Source organism: Amphiura filiformis, chromosome 16 (assembly GCF_039555335.1).
Source record: "Amphiura filiformis chromosome 16, Afil_fr2py, whole genome shotgun sequence".
In the NCBI taxonomy this organism is placed as follows: Eukaryota; Metazoa; Echinodermata; class Ophiuroidea; order Amphilepidida; family Amphiuridae; genus Amphiura; species Amphiura filiformis.
In genome coordinates, this window is record NC_092643.1 from 3,303,368 (window position 1) to 3,327,411 (window position 24,044).

At 36.3% G+C, this 24,044-nt stretch overlaps 1 protein-coding gene across 1 annotated transcript in view; it reads left to right on the forward strand.

Annotated features, from left to right (window-relative positions):
• The window catches only part of LOC140136451 (uncharacterized), a 138,446-nt gene extending 115,118 nt beyond the window's left edge, over positions 1-23,328 (forward strand). Inside the window, exons 7-9 of the mRNA XM_072158174.1 lie at positions 2,002-2,417; positions 9,935-9,964; positions 22,183-23,328. Of these exons, the coding sequence (XP_072014275.1) occupies positions 2,002-2,417; positions 9,935-9,964; positions 22,183-23,113 (1,377 nt within the window). The 3' untranslated portion in view covers positions 23,114-23,328. The remainder of the gene's footprint in view (positions 1-2,001; positions 2,418-9,934; positions 9,965-22,182) is intronic.
• Positions 23,329-24,044: the final 716 nt, after the last annotated feature.

Sequence of the window (24,044 nt, forward strand, 5' to 3'; positions counted from 1 at the left end):
ACCATGTGCAATGCACATGGTCATATTGTGCATATTGCTATCTTCAGTAGATAGCAAGTGACCGTATAATCATATTGCTATCTTCAGTAGATAGCAAGTGACCGTATAATCATATTGCTATCTTCAGTAGATAGTGTTACGAGTCGTACTTGACTCAAGGCCAAAATCACCTTTTACCCGAACTCACACAAATGCACAACACAAATACACTGTTTGATTATGCTAACAAAATCTAAGTCTTTAATTGAAAGCACGTTATTATTGGTACAATATATGACAACAAATGCACATACACAATAATCAAATATAATCACTCTTTATCTATTTTGTACTTAGCCAGCATTCTTCTTCTTGGCGATCATATAGTTCTTGCAATGTTCTGGACGACTGATGTAATATATCCTTATTCACTTGTCCTGCGAAAATCAGCGTAGTCCTTTGTACACTTGCATTGATAAATATCCTTTCGAATAAAATCCTCACACAAAACTCTTATCTCCTTGCGCCGTTCTCCAAACGCCTTAATCCTTGCTGCTTTCTTTAAACTTGGTGCTATTTCCACCTTTCACACAATATCTTCAGGATGCAGGACTGCGATGCAGTTGTCCCCACTTATATTGACAGTTGCGTTGAATCAAAACACCAGACTTCAGCAAGTCGACAGAAGAATATATATTCCTTTCTTGGAAGAAGTACGTTCCTTGACGTATTCTAGATCTTCTCCGACAACACTGGTAAATAGTAGTACTTTGACTACATAAAATATTTCTGGTTTGCAATTTCCTTTCTTTGAAGGAATTGGACTGTAAGCATATTAGCTAGCTAGCCCAGATCAACACTATCAACTGTGGCAATAATTGTGTTTACATTTCTTATATATCAGGCCCTGGGAAATCCCCAGTATTAATACACATGATGAGAACTTGGAAATTCCCAAGCCTTAATTATAACATTAACCTTTCTCATTACATCACTTCCTGAGGGGAAATCCCATTACATCACTTCCTGAGGGGAATCCCATATATGATGTCATCTCTACTTTACAATCTCTAGGAGTATTCCCATATGATCCAAAATTAAAAATGATTCAATTTGTTTTTGATCAAGTTGATGCAAGAAAGGGGAATCCCTAAAATGTCTCATAAATTGATTTTAATTGTAAAAAAAGATAATCAAATTAAATTACTCAGGGCACATCACAATAGCAAGTGACCATATATGCATATTGCTATCTTCAGTAGATAGCAAATGACCATATTATCATATTGCTATCTTCAGTAGATAGCAAGTGACCGTATAATCATATTGCTATCTTCAGTAGATAGCAAGTGACCATATATGCATATTGCTATCTTCAGTAGATAGCAAGTGACCGTATAATCATATTGCTATCTTCAGTGGATAGCAAGTGACCGTATAATCATATTGCTATCTTCAGTAGATAGCAAGTCACCATATATGCATATTGCTATCTTCAGTAGATAGCAAGTCACCATATATGGATATTGCTATCTTCAGTCGATATCAGGTCACCATATATGTGTATTGCTATCTTCAGTAGATAGCAAGTGACCATATATGGGTATTGATATCATTAGTAGATAGCAAGTGGCCATATATGCATATTGCTATCTTCAGTAGATAGCAAGTCACGATAACAAACATATTGCAATTTAAGTGACCATATAAGTCTATTGCTAGATTCAGTAGATAACAAGTGCCTTATAAGAATGTTTTATGTAGCATATGAGCATATTGTTATCTTCAGTAGATAGGAAGTTATAACAATAAGCATAGTAGGAAAAGGTATTGCTAAATTACACACCACACAGTGACAACATAATTGTTATATTGCTTCAATTGTGTATTGCCTTGAAAGCACAATGTTGTAATTTAAATAATTCATCAATTGTTCCGCCATAAAGTGAGCAGATTATGTAATAACTTCTGTAAAAAATCACACATCAATCTAATGTGCATTTTGTTTTTCTTATCTTTCAGGATTTATCAAGTGTTCTGAAATCCATCTCAGAGGCTCTATCCACCACAGTGACTCTCCCACCATGCGGCAGCAAAAAACTTCACTTACGCCTTTCTGTCATGCCAGACAAAGCAACTGATGATCAGGAAAAGAAAAAGGCGATCACTCCTCTCCAAGAAAAAGATGCCTCTGATGGCACCAAGGTGGTCACCCCAGACTCTAAACAAAGTCACATTAAAGTAGAGCAGGTGACCACACCCACTGGTGTGACAACCACGCCCACAAGTGTGACAACAACCACACATGTGCATCGGAGACACCACCATCATCATCATAGAAAAGATGGTGGGATACGATCGAGTAAGCGTCCACTCAAGGATACAGGCAGCCAATGGGGAAGACGGGGCTGGAGATTATGGCGTAAAAAGTCCAGATAAGAGGCATAGTAGAATACGGTATGTATTAATAAATTTGACAAATTTATGTTGTGGTGGCGAAACTTTATTGCAGGTGATTGGGCTAATCCATATGAAGTCCACGCTCCCCCTGTGGACAATTTTGGAAACATCGTCCACAGGAGGAGTATGAATTTTAAATAGAATTAGTATTCTAACCATTTCTATTTGAAACTTACCCTCCCTTTGTGGAAAATTTATGTTGCCTCTTTCTCAGAGATTGTATGAAGTTCAAATGGAGCTGCCTAGTTTCCATTTGAAATTCACACTCCCCCCTGTTCTTAATGAATCTTTTTGGAAGCCCAGCTTCACTCAAAGATTTTACAGATAAAATATGCCAAGAAAACCGATAAGGTTGATGCTTAAAAGTAGGTGGGTTTATTTTTCTAGAGATTGAATATTTTAGGATGAAATCTGATTAAAGGAATGGATTTTGAATCGGTTGACAGGAGTAATAAAAAAAAATGTGAAAAGCTTCATTTATCACAGACAATTTTAGTATGCTAACTCCACAGGCTTCATAGCAAATAAGAATGACTAGAATCTTGATGAGGTTATTGACCTGTAGTCACTAGTGTCTCAAACATGCTCATCTGTCAGTACACAGTTCTTGAACCCCAATAGGCTTGTACATGCATAGAATGACCTTTGAGTGTGCCGGGTACAAAAAATCATACTCCACAACTTGAGGTCAAATTGTGAGCTATGGTTTTGAATGGAGGTCATTGAGCTATGCCATTAGGGACGAGGTCATCATGGCTCATAAAGAGTGTATCCATGGGAGTGGTCTTGCATCCCAGGTCTTACATCTCCCATCAGCTGGTAGAGGTCAATGACTCCATTATATGCCAGTGGTATCTATAAGAGTAATTTGTCACTTAGTACCAGCAATATTTCCTTTCCACTAATAAAAGTGAAATCATTCTGGTAAGCTTACCAGGGGGGAACTAATCCATCTTTGAATTATTAAAATTGATAAACTAATAACAAATATGAGGTTATTATTGTCATTTGGCTTCTTGTGCTTGTAATGTCAATTTTGTGGATCCAGGTGGTCTGTGCGTCTTTGTACTTTTGCTTATTACTGACATGTCCATATTTTGTTTTTGCTATCTATACACTTGTAAGGAACTGGCAGCATACATTATAATGTGATAAGTTTGTCGTAGATTTGTTGTAACTCTGGTTGCAAGATTTTTTATTTTTTTGCATTTGTGAAACTACTTTAGTCTACGACAAACATATATTTACGATCAACTTAGGATTTTAGATCATCTGTAAAATTAACTCTTATGCTAGGAAATATCTGAGAACAGACGTGAGTTACAGTCCGTGTCTAGTCAAAGTAGAAGTAGGAATAGATGCGAGTGTGAATTTCATTATGACTGTAGCATAAGCAAATGCATGGGAAAGAATTAGTAAATAAGAGGTAATTTAAATCCTGGAGGGAGTTCTCCCTGGTTGGAGGTGTTGGGGATGTCCCATAGTTTTGGGGTACCTATTCAGCAATTTTGGTTTATGGATTGGGGAGTTTTCTTCTCTTCTTTAATAGGAGACACTTGGCTAGCGAGGTACCAGGAAACGTCACTTCTCTGTTGATTTTGTTTGGTATGGACACTAAAATCCTGTATACCTCAAATCGATTAAAAATACAGCGTTACCTAAAGCCTATACCTGCATTCACACCAAGAGACAACAAAAGAACCTTTTTAGGGAACTTGGTTACATGTTCATGAGACTTATAAAATACTTCTTTTATCCTGTCTCTTTGTTTGTTTTTTGTGAAAAAAATATACAGTGATAAGTCATGACCCAATCTCCACGTCCATATATCTGTAATCATGGTATCAGGTTTGTAGTAAGTAGTGATCCAATTGAAATATTCTGGTTGTAATTATTAAGTGACTTACAGTCATTCCTACTGGAGGAGAATATCCATTGCAACATACAATGTAAATTTGAAGTCATCATCCCTTACTATATGAAGCCCACGACATGGCCTTAGGGAAGACCAGCTCAAGGGCTAAGCCATGCATTTTTCACGAAAAATTAAATTGAAAATTCTACAATGTATGCAATAGCACAGCATTTAATCTCAGATTTCAATACAAATTACAATCCAACATAAAAATTCAGGTAATCAAGCTGTAAGCTAGACAGGCTCAGTGATCAAAAAGTACAAAACCATATAATACACTGACGCAATGGTATCAAGAAAACAAAAGAACAGACCCAAGTGCCTCAGAGGTTTCCTGACCTAGATCTGTATCTTAGATTGTATTATTTGACTTCGCCACACTCAAAATTACGGTTTTGTGCTGTATATTACAAAATTGTTCAAATATATCTGTCAGGGTTATTACCCAAAGACCAAGAAAGGAGAGACGGGAAAAATATCACATTTTGCCACACATCAGCCCTCCGCTAGGATCAGGCATTTATTTGCCAATTGCAAATTAAATTTCCGATCCTAGTCGGATGAGAGCTGAATGCGTTGTGATATTTGAAAAGAAGACAAAGCCAATCTCTCCAAAAAAGGCTTCCTCTCATTGGCTAACGAAAAAACTAGGAGGAATCTGCCATGCGAATGGGCCGCCACCCGTTGCCAAACACGCCGATCGATGACCGCATGACAATGACCCGATTGACCTCCTAGTTCATGACCTTAAAAGTCATTTTAATGGGCGCGACCATTCTTGGCATGGGTAAACTGGTTTCTTCAAGACGAGCATTCAGAAACATTATTCTCATATAATATGTTATATGGATTGAAATTCAAATTGGATTGACAAAAACCCAATCTAACCTGATCTTTTACACACAAGTTTTTTGTTTGAACAGCACTTGTAAAACTAGACGACTATGAAACAGTTTCTATGAAGTATGTTTTTGAGCACCAGACTTGCACACTTAGACTGGTGTAAGCTTACAAAGTAAAGACATGCATATTAATATTCCTTGTTTTGTATGTGATCGTCATTTTACAACTTGGATTGGATGTCTGTTGGCTTCATCTTCAAATACATAATGGGCTCTTCCATTTAAAATCCACACTACCCCTGTGGAAGATTACGCTAACGTCTTCCACAGAGGGAGTATGAGTTTTGAATAGAATAGACAATTGGGTAACTTTCATTTGAAATACTCACTCCAGTTTTGAAAGATATAAGTAAAGTTATAATACAGAGGGAGTATGGGTTGTAAAATGATTAACCATGACCAATTACATTTGAAAAACATACTCCCACTGAAAGACATTTCCAAAATCTTCCACAGGGGTAGTGTGGATTTTAAATGGAATAGCCCAATACTTAAGTCTGTCCTCCATTAAGATGCTGTTTAAAATGACTGATGTGCTCAACATGTATGTTGTTATAAAGAAACCTAGATATTTGTGAGATTATTAACGTAATTAATTGCCTATATTTGTTATGACATTGTTATAGAAATGGCAGAAATTTAATGAAATATAATACAAATAATATTAATTCAAAGGACTTAATAAAAATGTACAATTATACACCTAAATGGAATCAGCCAAATTTGTTAGGTGTCAGGTCTACAGAGCAATTTTGACACAATGTTTTATAGACATCAAGTCCCCCATATGTTAAATGGCCAAAATGGCAAGTGAGATTTCTTTCACTTAACCTTGTTATTTCTGCTTAGTTAAAATTGACAGAAATCTTTCCTGACAGTTATTACTATACTAATATTATTTCAGCATTTTGAGTAAAGAATAAAAAAAAAAAAATTTGATGGAAATCATACATTTTAAATCACATCTGAAGTATAGTATAAGAAATAAAAATTGTGCTCCAATTGTTTAATGCAAATTTAATAATTCTACTGTGGAATTTTACACACCATACATTTTGTACTGGTGTAAGTTTTCAACCAGTGGGACTCAGACTCATATATTTTTTGTTTTTATGGACAGTCGTCTTATTGCTGGGGTAAATGTAGGTATCAGAGAAATAAAATCTTGCCACGTCTTGATATCGGAAATTTGGTTCGAATTACAAAGATAAGTGAATTGATTGCATTGCAAAGAAATAAATGATGATGAAAGGGACTTGAGAGAATGGAGTAATGCTAAATGCAATAGAAGATCATTTGAAAGTAGTATTAGTTTACATAGATATCTAATATTGTTATCGGCATATAAAGTGACGTAGCATGCAGCAGCAGGCGTATGGATTCCATACAGTATTGCCACAAGGAGTGATACTGGCACAATTGGGGGATTTTCAAATGGTCTGCCATGGCAAAGAAAATTCAACAAAAAAGTGTGCTACTTTTGCAAGCATCATTTCACAGCTTTAATTCAGTCATTTTTAAAAGTCTATGCAGAGCTGAATTGTTCTTTTCCAGTGTTTTATCATGTTTAGGCAACAACAAAAATCCTGTTTTATGGGCGGATGGACTTTTAAAATAGGATCGGTCAGGTTTTTTTTTTTTTTTTTTTTTTCTGAAGGCTAAAATGACTCTAAAATATCACCGAAAGCTTGAAAATTTGGCAAAATTTGATATTATTTTTGCAAACATTTTGAAAATGTTCCAAATTTTGATCAAAAATTTTCAGTCAAAATCTTTTGTTAAATTTAGTAAAAGTGCCCAAATTTTAGGATTTTGGATGCTTTTCTAGATGTTATTTGTTGTTTGAGCACTGCCTGTCGCTGTCTTTAAGAAGTGCTCACCCTGCAAGAGGCCTGAAGAGTTGTAGCAACCTTGATTTCAAAGTGGTCCATTAAAGGGTTACCAAGCCCATGATTCAGTAGCCCAATTGGGAGACTTTTGATGATATATATTCCTCGCAACTTTTGACAGTTTCCTGATCCATAAAATCCAATGAATAAAAACAAAATTGGGTGACTTTTCAACAGGAAAAAAGAAAAAGCAAGGTACACTTTTCAACATTAGTTCCACAACTTTTGGTACTAAAAAGTAGTTGATTGGTCCATAGAAACCAATGGTTAAGCAAAAATTGAGTGACTTTATGACATTGGTTTCACAACTTTCGGTAGTTACTAGTAACTGTCCCATAGAAACCAACGGTTAAGACAAAAATTGGGCTACTTTTCAGTCATTTGCTTCACAATTCATGTTGAAAAGTTTGAGCAACCCTGGTCCATTATTGAGTTGTTGTTCAATAGTAATGGCTGTGTGCTCATAATGCCTGTGGATCAGGTGGCTTAAAAACACTCTCAGGCATCCTATAAATTGGGGTACTTATTTCTGATTTTGGATGGGAGGGTGCATTAATGTGTTGCAGTACTAGAGATTGGATATAAGTGAGGGAAAATAGGGAAGGGGGATTTTGAGAACAATAAACTAAAGGTATACAACATTGAAAAGGAAAGGGATATTGACATCAAGCTTGCAATGTTACATTAAAGTTAGGAAAGAGGATTGAAAAGTGCACAACTTTTGGCTCAAAATTGGGAAAGACAAAGGGATTGTCAATCAAAATAAGTGCACAACATTGAGCCCAATATTAAGGGCAAGTGGAAGCATGGATTTTAAGATTTACATAAAAAGTGGACCAATATTGGGAATAGCATGTATTTTGGGGTTTGTACTGCATAACCACTAGGATAGGCCTATAAGCCCACTCTCTCCTAGATGAACAATTTCACTCCAAAAATTGGGGTGGGCTTATAAAAAATAAGGGAAGGACAAGAATGATCACTTCAAGGGAATCAAAATGCAATCATGCATAATTATGGAAATGGAGTCCCCCTTTCTTGTTAATGGTGGGCTCCTCCATTCTCACGTCACATCATCATCAATCAGATGCCTGATGAAGTCTGAAGTTTTCGGACGCAACGTAGTAAAGTGAGTTGCAAATGTAGTTCCAGTATTTGATTTAATTTACAAAATAATATTTTGAACTACTGGATGAATAATCTACACAAAGATATAAGTATAAACAATGGTTAGCTGGTTCATAGTAAAAACAGACTTGGCTTAAAAAGAGCATGGTATGGTTTTTGAGCCATTTTTAATGTACTTTAGGCTAAATCTAAAATTGATATAAAAGGTATGTCTTTGATTTCTTTATATAATATTATATTATCGGCCTTCTATACTGTAGGCAAAAATTTAGTAACCTCAATAGCCAAAAACATCTGTGATATATGTGGATGATGCTTGATTGAAAAACTTCGGACAAAGTTGCACTGCTGGGCCAGGCAGTAGTGTTGTTCATTCAAGAAGGAAAGTTATTGAATCTTATTTATGCGTATACATAACACAAACATATAGATCAGATGACCACAACATACATATGGTCTCAATTGATTGCCATCTATTTTGTCTCTAGAATATACATAGGGAAACAAGAACCAGGAAAACAATATAATGTCGATATTTTGTAAATTTGCAGGTTTATATTTCTATGTATTAGCTGGTAAAATAAGCAGGGAAGCAATATGTGTTGCTATTTTAGTAGAGCATCTATAGGTGTATTTTTCTATGTAGAAGCTGGTAAATAATAGCATCAAACAATATATGTTGATATTTTAAAACTTGCACAGGTGCATATTTCTATGTATAAAATGGTAAAATAAGCATGCATTGGGGCTAAATTCCATTCAAATCACGGATCCTGTGAAGAAACACTAGTAGTATCTTCCGGGAAATCATGTAACCGCTTTTCCTTTTAACACGGCCCCGGACGCTCAACTTAGCTATCTATCTGCACCTATCAATTGTTACTTTGTATTGTATTTACAAATAAAATATGCAATGTAAATGAGGAATATTTACCTATTTTTAGCTGTCAGCTGAATCACATATTGCTAGTTTGATATTGCCGTGTCTACGTGGAGATAGCGTTCATTGACCTAGCTTTAAAGCTGCATTACTTAAAGGAATCTATCTTTGTTGTCTGTGATTTTGATTTATAAAGTGTATTCTTCAAATTGAAACATTTTTTGGAAAAAGAGTACACCAAATTTCATTAATTTCTTTGTTGATTGGTTTATAAATGCTAGTCATTTCATGTTATTACTTCATCCATTGCCCGAAATATTAGCCTTGTTGGTTTTTGATGAACGATGGACTCATGCTATCTGCAACATTATTTAATAATATGGACTATTTTATACCCTTACTAAAATTGATTTTCAATTGTTTCAAGACAATATTCTTTGAAGTAAAAATCTCTTGATTAAATTCCTGTTATCTTGTAACTAAATGACCATATTTACTTGCAGGAAAATGGCACCAACTTTACGGGGAAAAGGTTCAAGCAATGAAATGCCACCTCTTAAGGGAGATAAATGTCTTTTGCAATGACCCAAGGATAATGAGACAAGCACAGACACATTTAATCAAACTTTGGCAATCCACTTCCATGACTTAATTCTATATGAAAGCCATTTTAAATAGATGGTCATCCTCCGCTTGCTGCAAATTCCTCCTAGACCAATAAACAGCATAGCACACAACATTCATAAAATATGTGTAATGGTATATTAATAAATTATCACAGTCATACAAGACAAGAGGAATTAATGACCACGTAAGGGCTATATATCATGAATGTTCTTTGGCCATTCGTTAGTCAACGCAAAATGTCCAGGGAAATTACGAGTAGGCTGATGCGTCTCGCGGGTACCGATCAAAAATTAATGCGCTTTGATGTGGGTAGGAGAGTCATTGACTTTTGATGCCAATGTTGGTCAAGATAATAATTGAATTTGCAGAGGATGCTAGCTGATATAGACAGACACTGTGAACCAAAATACATATAGAATCATGTCTTGTGGTATAGTTCACAATCATCCATTAAACAGTCATGGTTTAAGAGTTGACCTCACGTTTTGGGGTATAAGATTTTGTATGCAGTGCAATCAGACATCATTTCTGTGATTTTGCAAGTGTATTGGAGATGAAGAACTTTGTCCTGGCTCATGAGCATTGTTTTGAGATCTTGACAAGGGCCTTATATTAGAACTGGATTAACATTGTATAGTGCGATAAATAAGTTTCTTAATCTAGATGTCCTTATTTGCCAAAAATATTTGCATATTTATCAGTTTATATTACCTCCAATTAATTTATCACTTAAAGCTTGCTCAAAGCATTTCCTAAATTTCAAGGAAATGCATAGATCAATCCACCTTATTAAAACGCTTTATACATCTATACTGTGCATGTAAGTATTATTCGGGCATCCTAGAGTATTCTGGCCTGGTGAATCAGTTAATGTCACTTTAAACATAATATGTGGTTAGTTACAGCACTCGAGTATCGGCAAAACAACAACACCAAAAAGTAGGGTAAAACCTCGCTAATTGGCACAAAAAGGCTACATAAGCCAAGACAATTAACACACCCTGCTACAAAGCTATAAGGCAGTGATATTTTACAGTAGTTTATTTTCATGCAAGAATTCAATATACTAGTATGCCAAATTAAAGGGAAATTCATAATTCCATCAGTCATAACCTACACTCCGCACATGTCAGTTTTTGGCACTTTTAATAAGGAATTTCAGTGTAAATCCAACAGTGAACTCAATCTCAAAGATGGATGTAAACTCTCAGGTTTCATATGTTGCCAATATTTTTGAAAAGAAAAAGGTTCAAGGGTTTATCATCCCTGATTTATTAAGTGACTTCAGAAAATGTTGCAGATTTTTTTGGCCCTCAACGGATCTTCGAAAGTCCCTTTAATTTAAAGTGGTGCAAATTTTGTCTCTATACATTAGTTTGCTTCAAGTTCAGTCGTGTCGTCAGTACTTTTTTGTAGTTGCGCCGCAAGCTTGCCAACATACTGCCCTTGTACGCTTTGCGTGTACGCTCTGCGCAATTAATTTTACGAGTATGATTCAAAACTGCGACTAGCAAAATACGCACGTATGTCACTACCCAAATTAAGGTGAACCAAAGAATAGCACTGGTTTCTATATAATATGTGTTTCTAGGCAGAGAAGATTTGCAATAAAGGATTTCTGGTTTGATTTTCCCTCCTTTTTTCAATTGATAAAGGAAAGTAGCTTTAATGTTGGGCCCTATAGCATTTCAACTAATCCTAGACAGCACACAAAACTACATGTGGTAACCTGAAAAACATGAAAACAACATGGTCGCCAGCCACTGTTATTCTGCCAAAATTGATGTTATTGTTTGTGAAAAGCTGAACATGCATCTAGTTAGCAACTCCTGAATCAGGCTATTCCAATTGAAATCCACATTCCCCCTGTGGAAAATCTAGCTAAAGGCTTTCACAGAGGGAGTATGGTCTTCAAATGGAATAGACAATTGGGTAACTTCCATTTGAAATACTCACTCCATTTGTGGAAGATGTCGGTAAAGCCATAATACAGGGGGACTATGGGTTTTAAAATAATGAACCCTAATCAATTCTATTTGAAAACCATACTCCCTCTGTGAAAAACCTTTCTGAAATCTTCCACAGCGGTGGTATAGCAGATACCAAATGGAATAGCCCATTCAAGCAGCCATGTTTGACCTATTTGTGGTGGCCCAGTAAGCCGTACTAAACACAAAAAACTTGTAGGTTGTTGTTTTAGTAAAATCAGCGAGGGTCAGCCATTACAATCAAAACTAGAAATCGGTAATGACTTGGATACAAAGAAAGTCCTGATCCATTCAACTCTGGTTATTTTTACAACTACACGCATGTTAAATTTTTCTTTTCATCCCCAATTCGAGGCATACAAATTGCTAGACGGTTATTTGCTTGTGAAAAGACTAAGTGTTATTTGATACCACTGAGGAAATAATCATCTGTATAGAAAGTACATGGGAGGGAAAATTATAACTTGGCAGTTAACAAGACTGGCTGGGCTAAAAGGCTGTATATTGCTGAATATTAAAACTTATTTCAACTAAAACCTTTTAAAGATAGTACTGTAATACATGACCAAAACACCAATTCTGTAAGTTTTAAATCACAAGCGTAGCGTGGGCACGGGGCGGGGGGCAATCGATTTGAAATTTAAAAAATCCCATAAGAAAATTGCAGAAAAACAGCTTGTGCCCCCCCCAATCAGATCCGTGCCCCCAATCATGGTCGTTGGTTGCGCGCCCGTTTAAAAAGGGCTGTATATGCTACTGTTTTTGGACACTTTGTCTATTTTGCTATAAGATTTGTTTCAATGTACATTTTTATTTATTGTTAAAGTCTGGTAGTAATACATCCTTCTGCAGTGCGATGGTCATTAGGGCCAAAAGGGAGACTTATTATTCGGTCATTGGTTCTACACCCCAATGCTTGAGTAAGCTTACATATTAACAGCAGTGTAATATCAAAACACAGACTATTCACAGAGCGCCCAATTCACAGCATTGGAATAACAAAGCCTAGGGTCCAGTGCCTTTTCGACACATATAAATGAAGGATTAAACAAGCGAAAATGAAATGCGATAGGCGGAAGAAAAGGTAAATATATAGAGTGTCCCTTGTTGTATGCAATTGCTGTTATGAATTGTTGGGAGCTGTAGTGCAAGATGAAATTTGAAGTGTACACTGTAGACTTGCTCTACTTAATCATGTTAAAGGCAGTAGTAGTGTGTTCAAATTAAAATCAAAATAGAAAATAACCAATATAATTATTGTGATTTGAATAATTGAGCTGAACTGCTAACAGGAGCAGATCTAGGATTTGAAGGAGCATGGGAGTTCATCTTTCTTCTCTTCCTGTCCTCTTTCCCTTCTTTCCTTTCCCCTCTTTTTTTGGAAATTTTAGGAGGGGCATGTAGGCCTACCACATTTGACTCGCTCCCACAAAACCAGACATAAGTCAATAATTTTGAAAATAGTTTTTGATGTCATCATTTAGTATTTTAGTATGGGACATGTGGTCCTCATTCTATGGTCTTTCAACTGGAAGAATACGTAAGTTGTCCCTGAATTTGATTCAAAACTGTTTCTTCATTTTAAGAAAACAAAAGCACAAATAGATAATGTTTGAACTGGCCCAGTTACCTCTGATCGCGAAATCTGACTTGCATGCAGTATGAGCATTGAGGACGTCAGTACGAAGCGCAAAACCTAGGCTGGTCACTCCTTGACTACTGGCAATTGATACTTGACTGGTTATGGACCCGGGGGGGGTACTCAAGTTTGGTTTTGGTAGAAACGTGCCGCTGAGAATTTGAAAGTGGACCCATAAATATACCAATTTTTCAAGAAATTTGGACCCATTGATAATTTGATATACCAAAAGTCAAAATTTTCGGCCATATTTAACCCAAATTGTCTTCATTTTTACAAATTTTCTCAAAATTTTGGGAAAATTTAGGCTAGATTAAGGAAAAATTGATATACCAAAAGGCTGAAAATGCTACCCATATTTGCGGCACGTCCCCGTATGGTCATTTGTACTGAGAATCCCCCCCCCCCCGGGGTTAGGACTTTGGCATGGCTCTAAACTAGAGCTAAGATAACGGGTGCCATTTATTACAGCAAGCATTTAGTATAGGGCTGCCATCTCAGACTGCCATCACACACAGGAAATCGTATTTTATTATTTTATTGATATTGCTCACCTTTTTCCTTGAATTGAACTTGTGAAACTTTTGGTTTGAAAAGCCTTAACTTAAGGCTAGGTTTTCATTCAAAGGTGTCAAAATTTGAATCTATTTCGCTAGCAAAATGACTGTCTATCCCTTTAATGCTATTTTCTTACGGTAAGTAATTGTAAGATGATTGAGTTATTATGAAATGCACGCCATGTTGAGTATAGAATGCATGGATGATTTGGGAGCCTTTGATTATTATTAAAAGATCCGGTTACAGATTAATGTTAGTTTGTGCCTGTCAAATTCATCTGACTGCTCATTCATTTCATGTTATTATAACATTGATCCTCATTGATAAACAATAACACTGATGCTATCAGGTATTATGAAAACAGGTGATTTACTTCACTGAATAAAGGTTAATAAAAGATGGGGAGAGGATAGTATTAAAAAAATAGCAGCATCTGCTAATTGGGCAAGTCTTATAATTTGGGTTGGGTATGTGCGGCTGGGAATCTGAAAACATCAAAATATGCCCATTTCCGATTATTTTGCTAAAAATCAATGAACAAAAACAATTTGCTAAAAGAAGACTAAAAAATAAACACCCCATCTCTATAACAGTCTCATGAAAATTGTGATCTTAAGTTATACACCAAAATCCTAAAAGTGCACCTGAAATGGGAGCGTATCCCTGTTCGTGTACCCCCTTTCTTCTATGAAACCCATGGGTATTTTGCAGAAAAAAATTCCTTGCAAGTTCAAAACCTGTGTTCTGGAAATCAGGTATGTTGCCAGTAGTTTATCAAGTGAAAATCATAGAAGAAAATGAGAAATATCATCTGTGGAAGGTATTTCTAAAATCTTCCACAGGGGGAGTTTAGACTTCAAATAAAATATCCCATTAGGAGATAAAATTGAAATACTCCATGCAATGTATATTATTACTACTGCAACGAAGGTGTTGCTGTAAGCCCTGATCAAAGAAACAGAAATTGTAAGACGGCAAAAAAATGAAATAGTTATCTTCAAACTGATAGGTGTGGAGAGGTAATTTTATTCCTTTGTGCCACAAAAATCCTTTTCAGATTGATTCATTGCATAAAAGTAACTTTATGTGAGCTGAAAATAGCAACAAAATACAGGAATTCATGAATTTTTAAAAATCTTGTAAACTTGGACTTTGAAACTTAAAATCATAGCACCTTTGTTGCTCTCACCCTTTTTTAAAATCCAGTTTTCACCTGAGAAGCAGCTTTGTTTCCGTATTTGGAAAGATTCCTTGTATAATGATAATCCATATTACTCTTGCACCACTCCGAGACATCCAAAGTACCTCAAATACAAGACAGAAATAAGAAGCTAGCCGACATCGATCTCACTGTCCGTCCTCTCCCGATCAATAAGTCCCAGTCAAAATCAATGGCAATAATAGGGGAGATAAAAATAACACGGTGATCTTCAGGTGCAAAGACAGCACATATCACAGGCAACGCACGCAACATGAGCATTTTTGGCATGATTGTGCATTCACAACGAGAGCAGAAACGTGTGTTATAAGGACACAGGTGGTGATGCACTGAAAACTAATGCTCTCTGGTGATGGATTTAAGGGGATCATTAGGGCTTGTGAGGTCTTGGATTTGTTTGAAATCTTTCTATATAATTATTCATAAATTAATATGAGATAGATCACTGATATGGATCTCTTTCAAAGGAATCCAAATAGAGTAAAAGCACTAAATTGGTCCTGGGGTTTTTAGTGGAAAAGGAGGTATGGGGATGTGCAGCAGGCAGATTTGGGTAGCTATGGTCCTGGGTCACAAATTTCAGACAACTGGTGTAAAATAAGGGGTATATTTTAAACAGTTTCTCCAAAATTTTGGCAAATTTAGCATAAATTTTTACAAAAGGCAAGTCTAGAACAATATTTTTTTATCTCTTTTTGTCAAATTTGGTTCAGCTTCAGGCAGGGTCAGCCACAACTAGATCTGGATGCTTTACTCTGATTAAGCATTGTTAATTGTTAGAGTGACTGGACCTATTGTGGACAATGAGTTGATTGGCCAAGAGTTTGACAAGTTCTGTCTTAAAATTTGTTAGTTTTGTTGACAACTCCCCACCCAATCCAAAATCAAGAACCCACCAGGATTTTAATACTTCTTTGCCTTTTACTCAAGAACCACAAGGCACAGAACTGCAAATGCAATATTGAATTTGCAGACATTTCCTTGCATTAAACTGGCAGTGTTAGTGACTCAACTAAATTGCCATTCTCTCTGGGTATATACATACAACACTCAGGTGGCATGCGTTCTGCAAGCTTTCTGATCTCACAACATATATGGGAACTGACATGACAATGGGCTTGTGTCGCTGGCGCTCTCCTTAAACATGCATTATCATCGCAATCACGTATGCTCTCTACAAGATCAAGAGATGACAAGGTCACATAGCTATTGTTATCAAAAGTGTAAAACTAGACATTTAAACGGAACATTTATTTTCATGCTATTCTCGTTCAACACAGCTACCATATAAATAAAAACACACAAATATAGCCATTTATGCATGGCTCAATGTACGAAAATCAAAATCTCAAATTTAAAAACAGGCAAAGTATTTCAAAATAAATTTGCAACGCACAAACAATTATATACAGAAAAAATACCACTTGTACAGTAAATTAACTCAAAGTAATTGGATTTGTTGCAATATGTGATGAATTCACGGTAATCCTGTTATACTTTGTACTTTCTTTCTTCTGGATTAATTTGTAATCAATAGAAATGTGTAATTTGATTTGTCAAGTAGTAACGAATATAGTTTAAATCGAGGGTTGACAAACAGAAGGCCTTAACTCACTTTTGGCCATTTTGAGATTTTGGTACTAATAATCTGTAATACCCACAGATTCGTAAAATCATAAAGCCTTAACTCAATTCAACTTCCTATTGCACCTATAGCACAATAAATACTTGGTCACATCTCAATGCAAAATATTATTTTACTCATTTTTCTCAAAAAGGTACTTTTTGAGTTAAGGCCTTCTGTTTGTCAACCCTCGAAATTAACTTTTAAAAAATTTCAAGAATAATTGAGGCAGTTGTTAGGTTGAAATGTTCACATGTTTGTATGTACTCAAAGAAATTGACATTTTATTTGTACAATAAAAAAAAGGTGCATGTAAGTGCTCAAATAAAATAAAATGAAATAATATCAATAAAAAATTAAATATTTATTTATTCGTTATTTATTCAGGAAATTCCATCAATACAAATGTACTGGTCTCCCTGGAAGACCTGATTTTAAAATAGTTGTATATAGAAATCAAATATACCAATATCCATGTCCCACATGAAAATTCAAACTGTTTGCATACAAACGTACATGGAGTCTACTGGAAAAGCTGATGAGATTTATGAAATGTATACATATATTATTTAAAGGGCGTGGTCTTAATCTTTTCATATTCTGTTTTCTATCTTACATTGAGGTCTACTATAAAAACATGTTTCCAAATCGTTACTTGTATTGCTCCAGTAGTTTTGACAGTAGACGCATTACACTTCTGGTGTGGTTACCACAATTCACCAGGTTTTTGTTCACACCATCTAAACGAAACGTATCGGGGTAATGAGAAAAATACAAGCTTTTTTCTGATACCAAAATTTCAGCTTTGATGAAGAAAAATGGAGTATGAGGCTGTCAATTGGGTCAAACCCCTTCAAAAAAACCACAACCACAAAAAGTTTATGATCCAAATAAAATGAAGAGTTCTTCCATTCAATGCAAAACATACAATTTAATGAAATTGAAACAATGCTATTTCTCAATTAGTTACTCATCACATCATTTGCTATTTTTAGTCACTATTTTGTCATCGTCTTTGATATGCAAATCACTTGTGTCTTAATCATCAATCAAGACTATCACCTCTTAATTTGATAAATATTATCAACAATAGTGTACATCATCTGTTTTGCCCTTGGTGTGAATAATAATTAATATGAAGAGATCTTTTGTATACAAGACACAATAGAGCAGCTCCAGACGTGATTGTATATGAGTCGGATCAAGTAGTGTGCTTTCCTTGGGGCTGTTATGCGAAGACAAACCAGGTTCCTGGCTTATATTATTGAATAAGTAAATAAAAACAGTGGATCTTTGTGATTGCAAAGGGAGGGAAGTGAAGGGGGAAATGATATGTTGAGGGTCTTGGATCAGTCTAATATGCTATAAGGGAGGGGGAAATGATATGTTGAGGGTCTTGGATCAGTCTAATATGCTATAAGGGAGGGGAAATGATATGTTGAGGGTCTTGGATCAGTCTAATATGCTAGAAGGGAGGGGGAAATGATATATGCTGAGGGTCTTGGATCAGTCTAATATGCTATAAGGGAGGGGGAAATGATATATGTTGAGGGTCTTGGATCAGTCTAATATGCAATAAGGGAGGGGGAAATAATATATGTTGAGGGTCTTGGATCAGTCTAATATGCTAGAAGGCTAAAATGTATGTCTCAAACTCACAAAGATTTAAAATCTAATGCAGAATACATTTGTTTTGTTGTCCTTCATATTCTTAGTATTTATATTTTCAATTAACAAAATTTGTCAATTTCTAAATCATAGAGTGCTCTCTCATATAGGCTGTATGCTGTGATTTGGGTGCAATGAAATGAGATTTGATGCCATTCTCAATGATAAATGTACATAACCTACAAAATTAGAACATTTTTGGAGGAAAAAAATAATTCCTTTTGGTTGTATCAAAACTGTTTTAATCAGGCATATTTCAAAAAGAAAAGCTGTAAAATTAAAATACCTTTTCCCATTCTAGACCTTGGATGACAATCACTCTTTTTAAAATAATTATTCCACGATATCTAGTGGCCGGCCGGCTGGCTTTTTATCATGGGAATGAGTCATTTTCACTTTAGTGTTAAAATCATCATCTATTTAATGGGTCAGGTATTCTTACAGTTAATGAGCAGATTTTCAATTAGCCACCCTGTATAATAAATACCAAGGTGTATGGGGATGACACTCAAATGCAGTGTTGCTAGGTGTAGTGACTTTGAGCCCATTTTTTATTGCCCAAAATAAATTTCCATTATCAATTGTGCTCTTCCATTTTAAAGTCAAATTTTGCCTTTGCACATTTTTCTATCATTTTCTTTTAGATTTCCTGTATTAGGTTGGCTGTATATAGGTTTTGTATTTCTGGGTTCTGTATAATGTCTACGGAGTTATTGAATAAAGCCAGAAAGATTTACAGTGGACTTTCCTGACTAAAATCTCTTGTGTTAATTGTACTTCTACCATTGAATTGTACCAAACATGGGCGTAGCTAGCCTATTGTTCTGAGTGACCAGGATCTTGTAATTTTCCTAAAGAAAACTTCTTCCTTATTTCTTCTTACTCTTCTCTTCCCGTAATTTTCGCTTTTTTATGCCTCCATTGGAGGTATTATGTTTCCTGGTTGTGCGTCCAACCGCCATTCCATACGTCTGTCCGAATGCGAGTGCAATTTCTGGTAAGGTGTATAGTGATGTAATTTGGTGGAGGGTGGCAATTAGCAATCTTCAAATTTTAGTAGGTTTTTGGTGCAAAATATGCTAACTAACTCATTTGTATACATTTCTGTCTGTCCTGTTTCAAGTTTGTCTACATTTTCTTGCTCAGGATGGGCAAGTCGCCCACCCAGGAAAGCCCTGGCTATGCCACTGGTACCATACAAAATACCTGATTTCAATAATGTTGTCCTATGTTTTAACAATAACCTTGTCAATATTTTGCTGATGCACAGGTGTTTTTCCCTAGAAATATTTCACAAAGACATTTCATTGCATAGTTTTAATAAGGGCCTCTTATGTAGGGCTGAGGCTCATTTGTACATTGGGCATTCAGGTGGATACCTTTACTTATGGAATCAAGTAGTCATGGTCAGGCATGTGATTAGGGAATTCCCAGAATGGAGGAAACTTGCGAAGCGGAACGAGCGTAGCGAGTGAAGCTCTCGCCCCTCACGGCCGGGGGTCCAGAGGGCTTCTATACTGTAAAAACCCTATTGAGGCCCTCTCAGGAGAGCAATTTTACAGGAAAAAAGACACATAAATGAAGACAAAATGTTTAATTTGAATGAAAAAATACCACTTTTTAGTACAATGTGAGTGAAAATCAAATACTTAACCTCACTTATTACTTATTACAGAGGGTTTCTAGATGGTCTGTTAAAGCAATTCTTCCCTTGGATCCATAAAATATCATGTCCCCACACAGTGAGCAATAAGCTTTACCGGCGACAGCAATTTTTTTGATACCATTTTCCTCCACCGTACAGCTCAATTCGTGACCATCTTTAACATGTATTACTTTCACTTCGTGATCCAGCCAGCTCCAGCGGAACTTGTTTTTCAGATCTTTATCAACTACGCCGATGTTCGCGTCATTTTTCTGAAGCGTTTTCATTTTGATTTGGCCGAAAGATGGCCGAACAATGTTGATAGAATGCAAGCTTATCAGTGATTGGTTTATATCGGCAAGTGACGTCAAAATGGACCAATCATAAAAATCGTTAGTAAAATTACAATAGCGTTTCTTTGGGCGACTTTTAAAATAGTAATTCATGAATAATCGGCAGTTTTTCCATTCATGTTCGCAGGAAAAACACATTGGGCGAATTTTTGTGTGTTTTTTTCAGCAGGTATTTGCCTTACGCACACGGCCGAAACAAGAAGTTCGTTAAAAAAGAGAGAGATGCTCTTTGCCAATGTTCAGGAGCTTAGAGGGGGGCCCTACCCCCCCAAATGTCTCAACGGATTTACATTGATCTCAGGGGGGTCGGATTTTGGTCTCAAATCCGCGAATTTCCGCGAATCCGCGGAAAAATCACATGCCTGCATGGTAGTCACCGCAATTACTTGGTGTGCATTTTCCCCACAAGTTGTGCTCTTAATTGGCAACACTGTTCACAAATGAGGGTGGTAGTTTGATGGGTATGAGAATGCCTGCAGTGGTGTCCCATGGCTAATGGGTTTTTGCAATACAAATTGTCAATGCTGTCACATATGATTGCTGGTCATTAACTAGAAATGGTGAATTAGCCACATAACCTTTCACCCATTAATATAAGTTAACCCTTATCCTACCAATTGCATGCCATTTTAACCCTAACGCTACTAGACCATACAAAACCATACAGGACAAAGCGACTACAAGCCTGTGCATCCCACATGATCCGATTGCACAATCATCAGAGACTACATGCACAAGAAATTGGCAATGTTCACACTCATGACTTGCTGTCCCCGCTCTTGTCCTCCACACTCCAAAACCAGGACAGAGAAAACAATTTTTCCCTTCATTCTCTTTCTTCTTTTGTTCCTTCCTTCTTTCCTTTCCTTTCAAGCATAAAAAATTTGTGGTTAAATTGCATATCTACCAAAGGAAAGTTTTGATAAAGCATTTGAAATTTCCAAACTGAACATCTTTATGATCTTATATCATGATATTATCATATTAAAACCAAGGTGTCCTATTCACTTCATGAAAAGTACAAGCCATCCTCTTTTATCCGGTTATGATTGGACCAAGCATTGGCCGGAGATATCCTTCTAAATACTTCAGAGAATGAACAAGTGTTCCTATAAAGATCTCATAACCGGTTAACAGAGAGATCCATATAGAAGAGGTCTGGCAAATAGAGCTTGGACTGTAATTATTATCTTCCTATCTCTTAGGTTTATAACCTGTGATGACATGGGCATCAGACTTAAATATTTTCATGTGATATCAATTTCTCAATGACCAGGCCTTCGGCCTTCTCTCCAGAATGAGTAAGCGGTTATGCCTTTGCAATCCCACCTTGATGACATAAACTTAAAGAACCAATTTCTTCAGATACTATAATACCTGTGAATGCTAGATGATATGTGTGGCTGGAAATGGAATAAGCAAGACACAGATATGAGGGCAGTATGGTACTTATCTATCAAGTCGGGTCCCATAGCAGAAACAGGAAAAATCAAGTGGCTGGGTGATGGAGGAGTACTAATGTGGAGTACACTGAAGTAGTCTAGGAAACTATTGGATTTGAATCAAATACGATTTGAATTTATTAGGTATAATATGATTTACATGTAGTGTAAATGATATATTAAACTCTACATGTATAACTCTAAACTCAAAAACTTATGACAACATTTATAACAATCATGTTTTTTCACTTTCATTCTCTTTTCAGAAAACACCACAGTTCACGTAACAAGAATGCTGAAACACCAGCAGCAGCAACACCAGTAGCAACACCAGCAGCAGCAACACCAGCAGCAGCAACACCAGCAGCAGCAACACCAGCGATACCAGTAGCACCACCAGCTGCTGTAGAACCAGCTACAGCATCCAAGCAACAAAATAGTAATAGTAACAGCAACAGCAACAGCACATCCAAAGAAGCCTCCACCCCAGAAACCCCATGTACTGTTATTGTCAACGAACTCACCACAGAGAACCTTGCTAACCATGACAACCTGAGGAGAAAAAGCGACGAAAATCGCGAAAAAAAAAGTGATGAAAATCGTGAGAGACGGACTTACTACCAAGAACTCGCTGGTATAGAGAATACATGTAATAATGATGAAGAGCAGCCACCAGATGTACTTACCCCTGCTCAAGTTGTTAAAGCAAAACATGAAAGAACTAGAAGTAAGCACCATAGAAACGGTCATGGTTCTCCACGTCATAGGAGATCCAAAGTCTATGAGATTGATCTACCTTTAGATCAGTTTGATAAAACAACAAAAATTGATGAGAAACCAAAGGGTACCACCCCAAACTATCACATGCAATTGTTGGAAGCATCAAAAGCTAAACTTGAAAACCAGCAACCTGTAGTTCCTATCACAACACCGCAGACACCGGAAGATGGTATCGGTGACATCGGTGGTGCAGTAGTCATGCATAGAAAGGAACAACGCAGGCGGCATCATAATAACGGTAGCAAATCAAAGCGACCCACCACGTTGCAACCGTTTATGTTATTTGAACACGAGGTGACGCAGAGTCACGATAGACAGGTTTTACATCGCCAACATTGCATAGACATGACCATCACCACCATCATGAGCACCACCACCATTACCACTATCATCACTACCATACATAACACATGGTAGGAGTGGCTATCAAGCCCATATCATACTAGCACTGGCAGCATGTGATTTTATACTAGAGATCAAACGCTGGTAGTGTTTGCACAATCGCTACCAACGTTTAGTCGTGGCTAGCGATGTAGTGTCAAAGTTGGCTTGATGTCAACTGCTTGCGATTTGACACAAGGATATGCTAGTGACTTATCGATCAGATATCAGTAATCAATTTCCAATAAGCGATGGAAGTTATGTCACAAAAAAAGCTGAGCTCCTTGCCATTGCTTGGTATGATATGGGTATTAGGTGGCATTGTAGAACATGATGAAATTGGCTAGAAGGAGTGATCATCAGACAAGAATTTGTTTTCAGGCACTCAAATTATTAATGTAATATGGTTGCAACACATCATGGATATGACAATGTGCAGAAAAGTGATATTTCAAATTTTGAAAATTCAGAAAATAATAGGACCAAAAATGTTGAAGCAAACTTTTAAATCTGTAAATTTTAGTATAATAATGGCTATTCTGAATTTAACAAAGGCTTAACTAAGTTATAATAATATGTTAGAAAACATTACAATGAATTATCACATCAACTAAAAAGAATCCTTAAAACTGTTACTTGTGTGTTTTTTAATATGATGGGTATATGGGCAATTCCAAGTGCATCATTCCACAACGTGAAGTTTGCACATCAGTGAATTCTTTTTAATGCAGCAGCCAAACTTGTAGCTGAATAGTAGGTGAATAGCATAATGGAAACTATTTTTGGTAAGTGATGATTACGGTTGGAGATGCTTTTCCAAACCACCTTATTTCCTAATTTGCATATGCAAACTTTGCGTTGTGGAATGATGCGCTTGGTATTGCCCATATTATGTTTATGGATTGTGCAGCAACTAAATTTGTTCCACAAGTGACTGACATTGTCAGAGTCACAAATGAAGCCATTT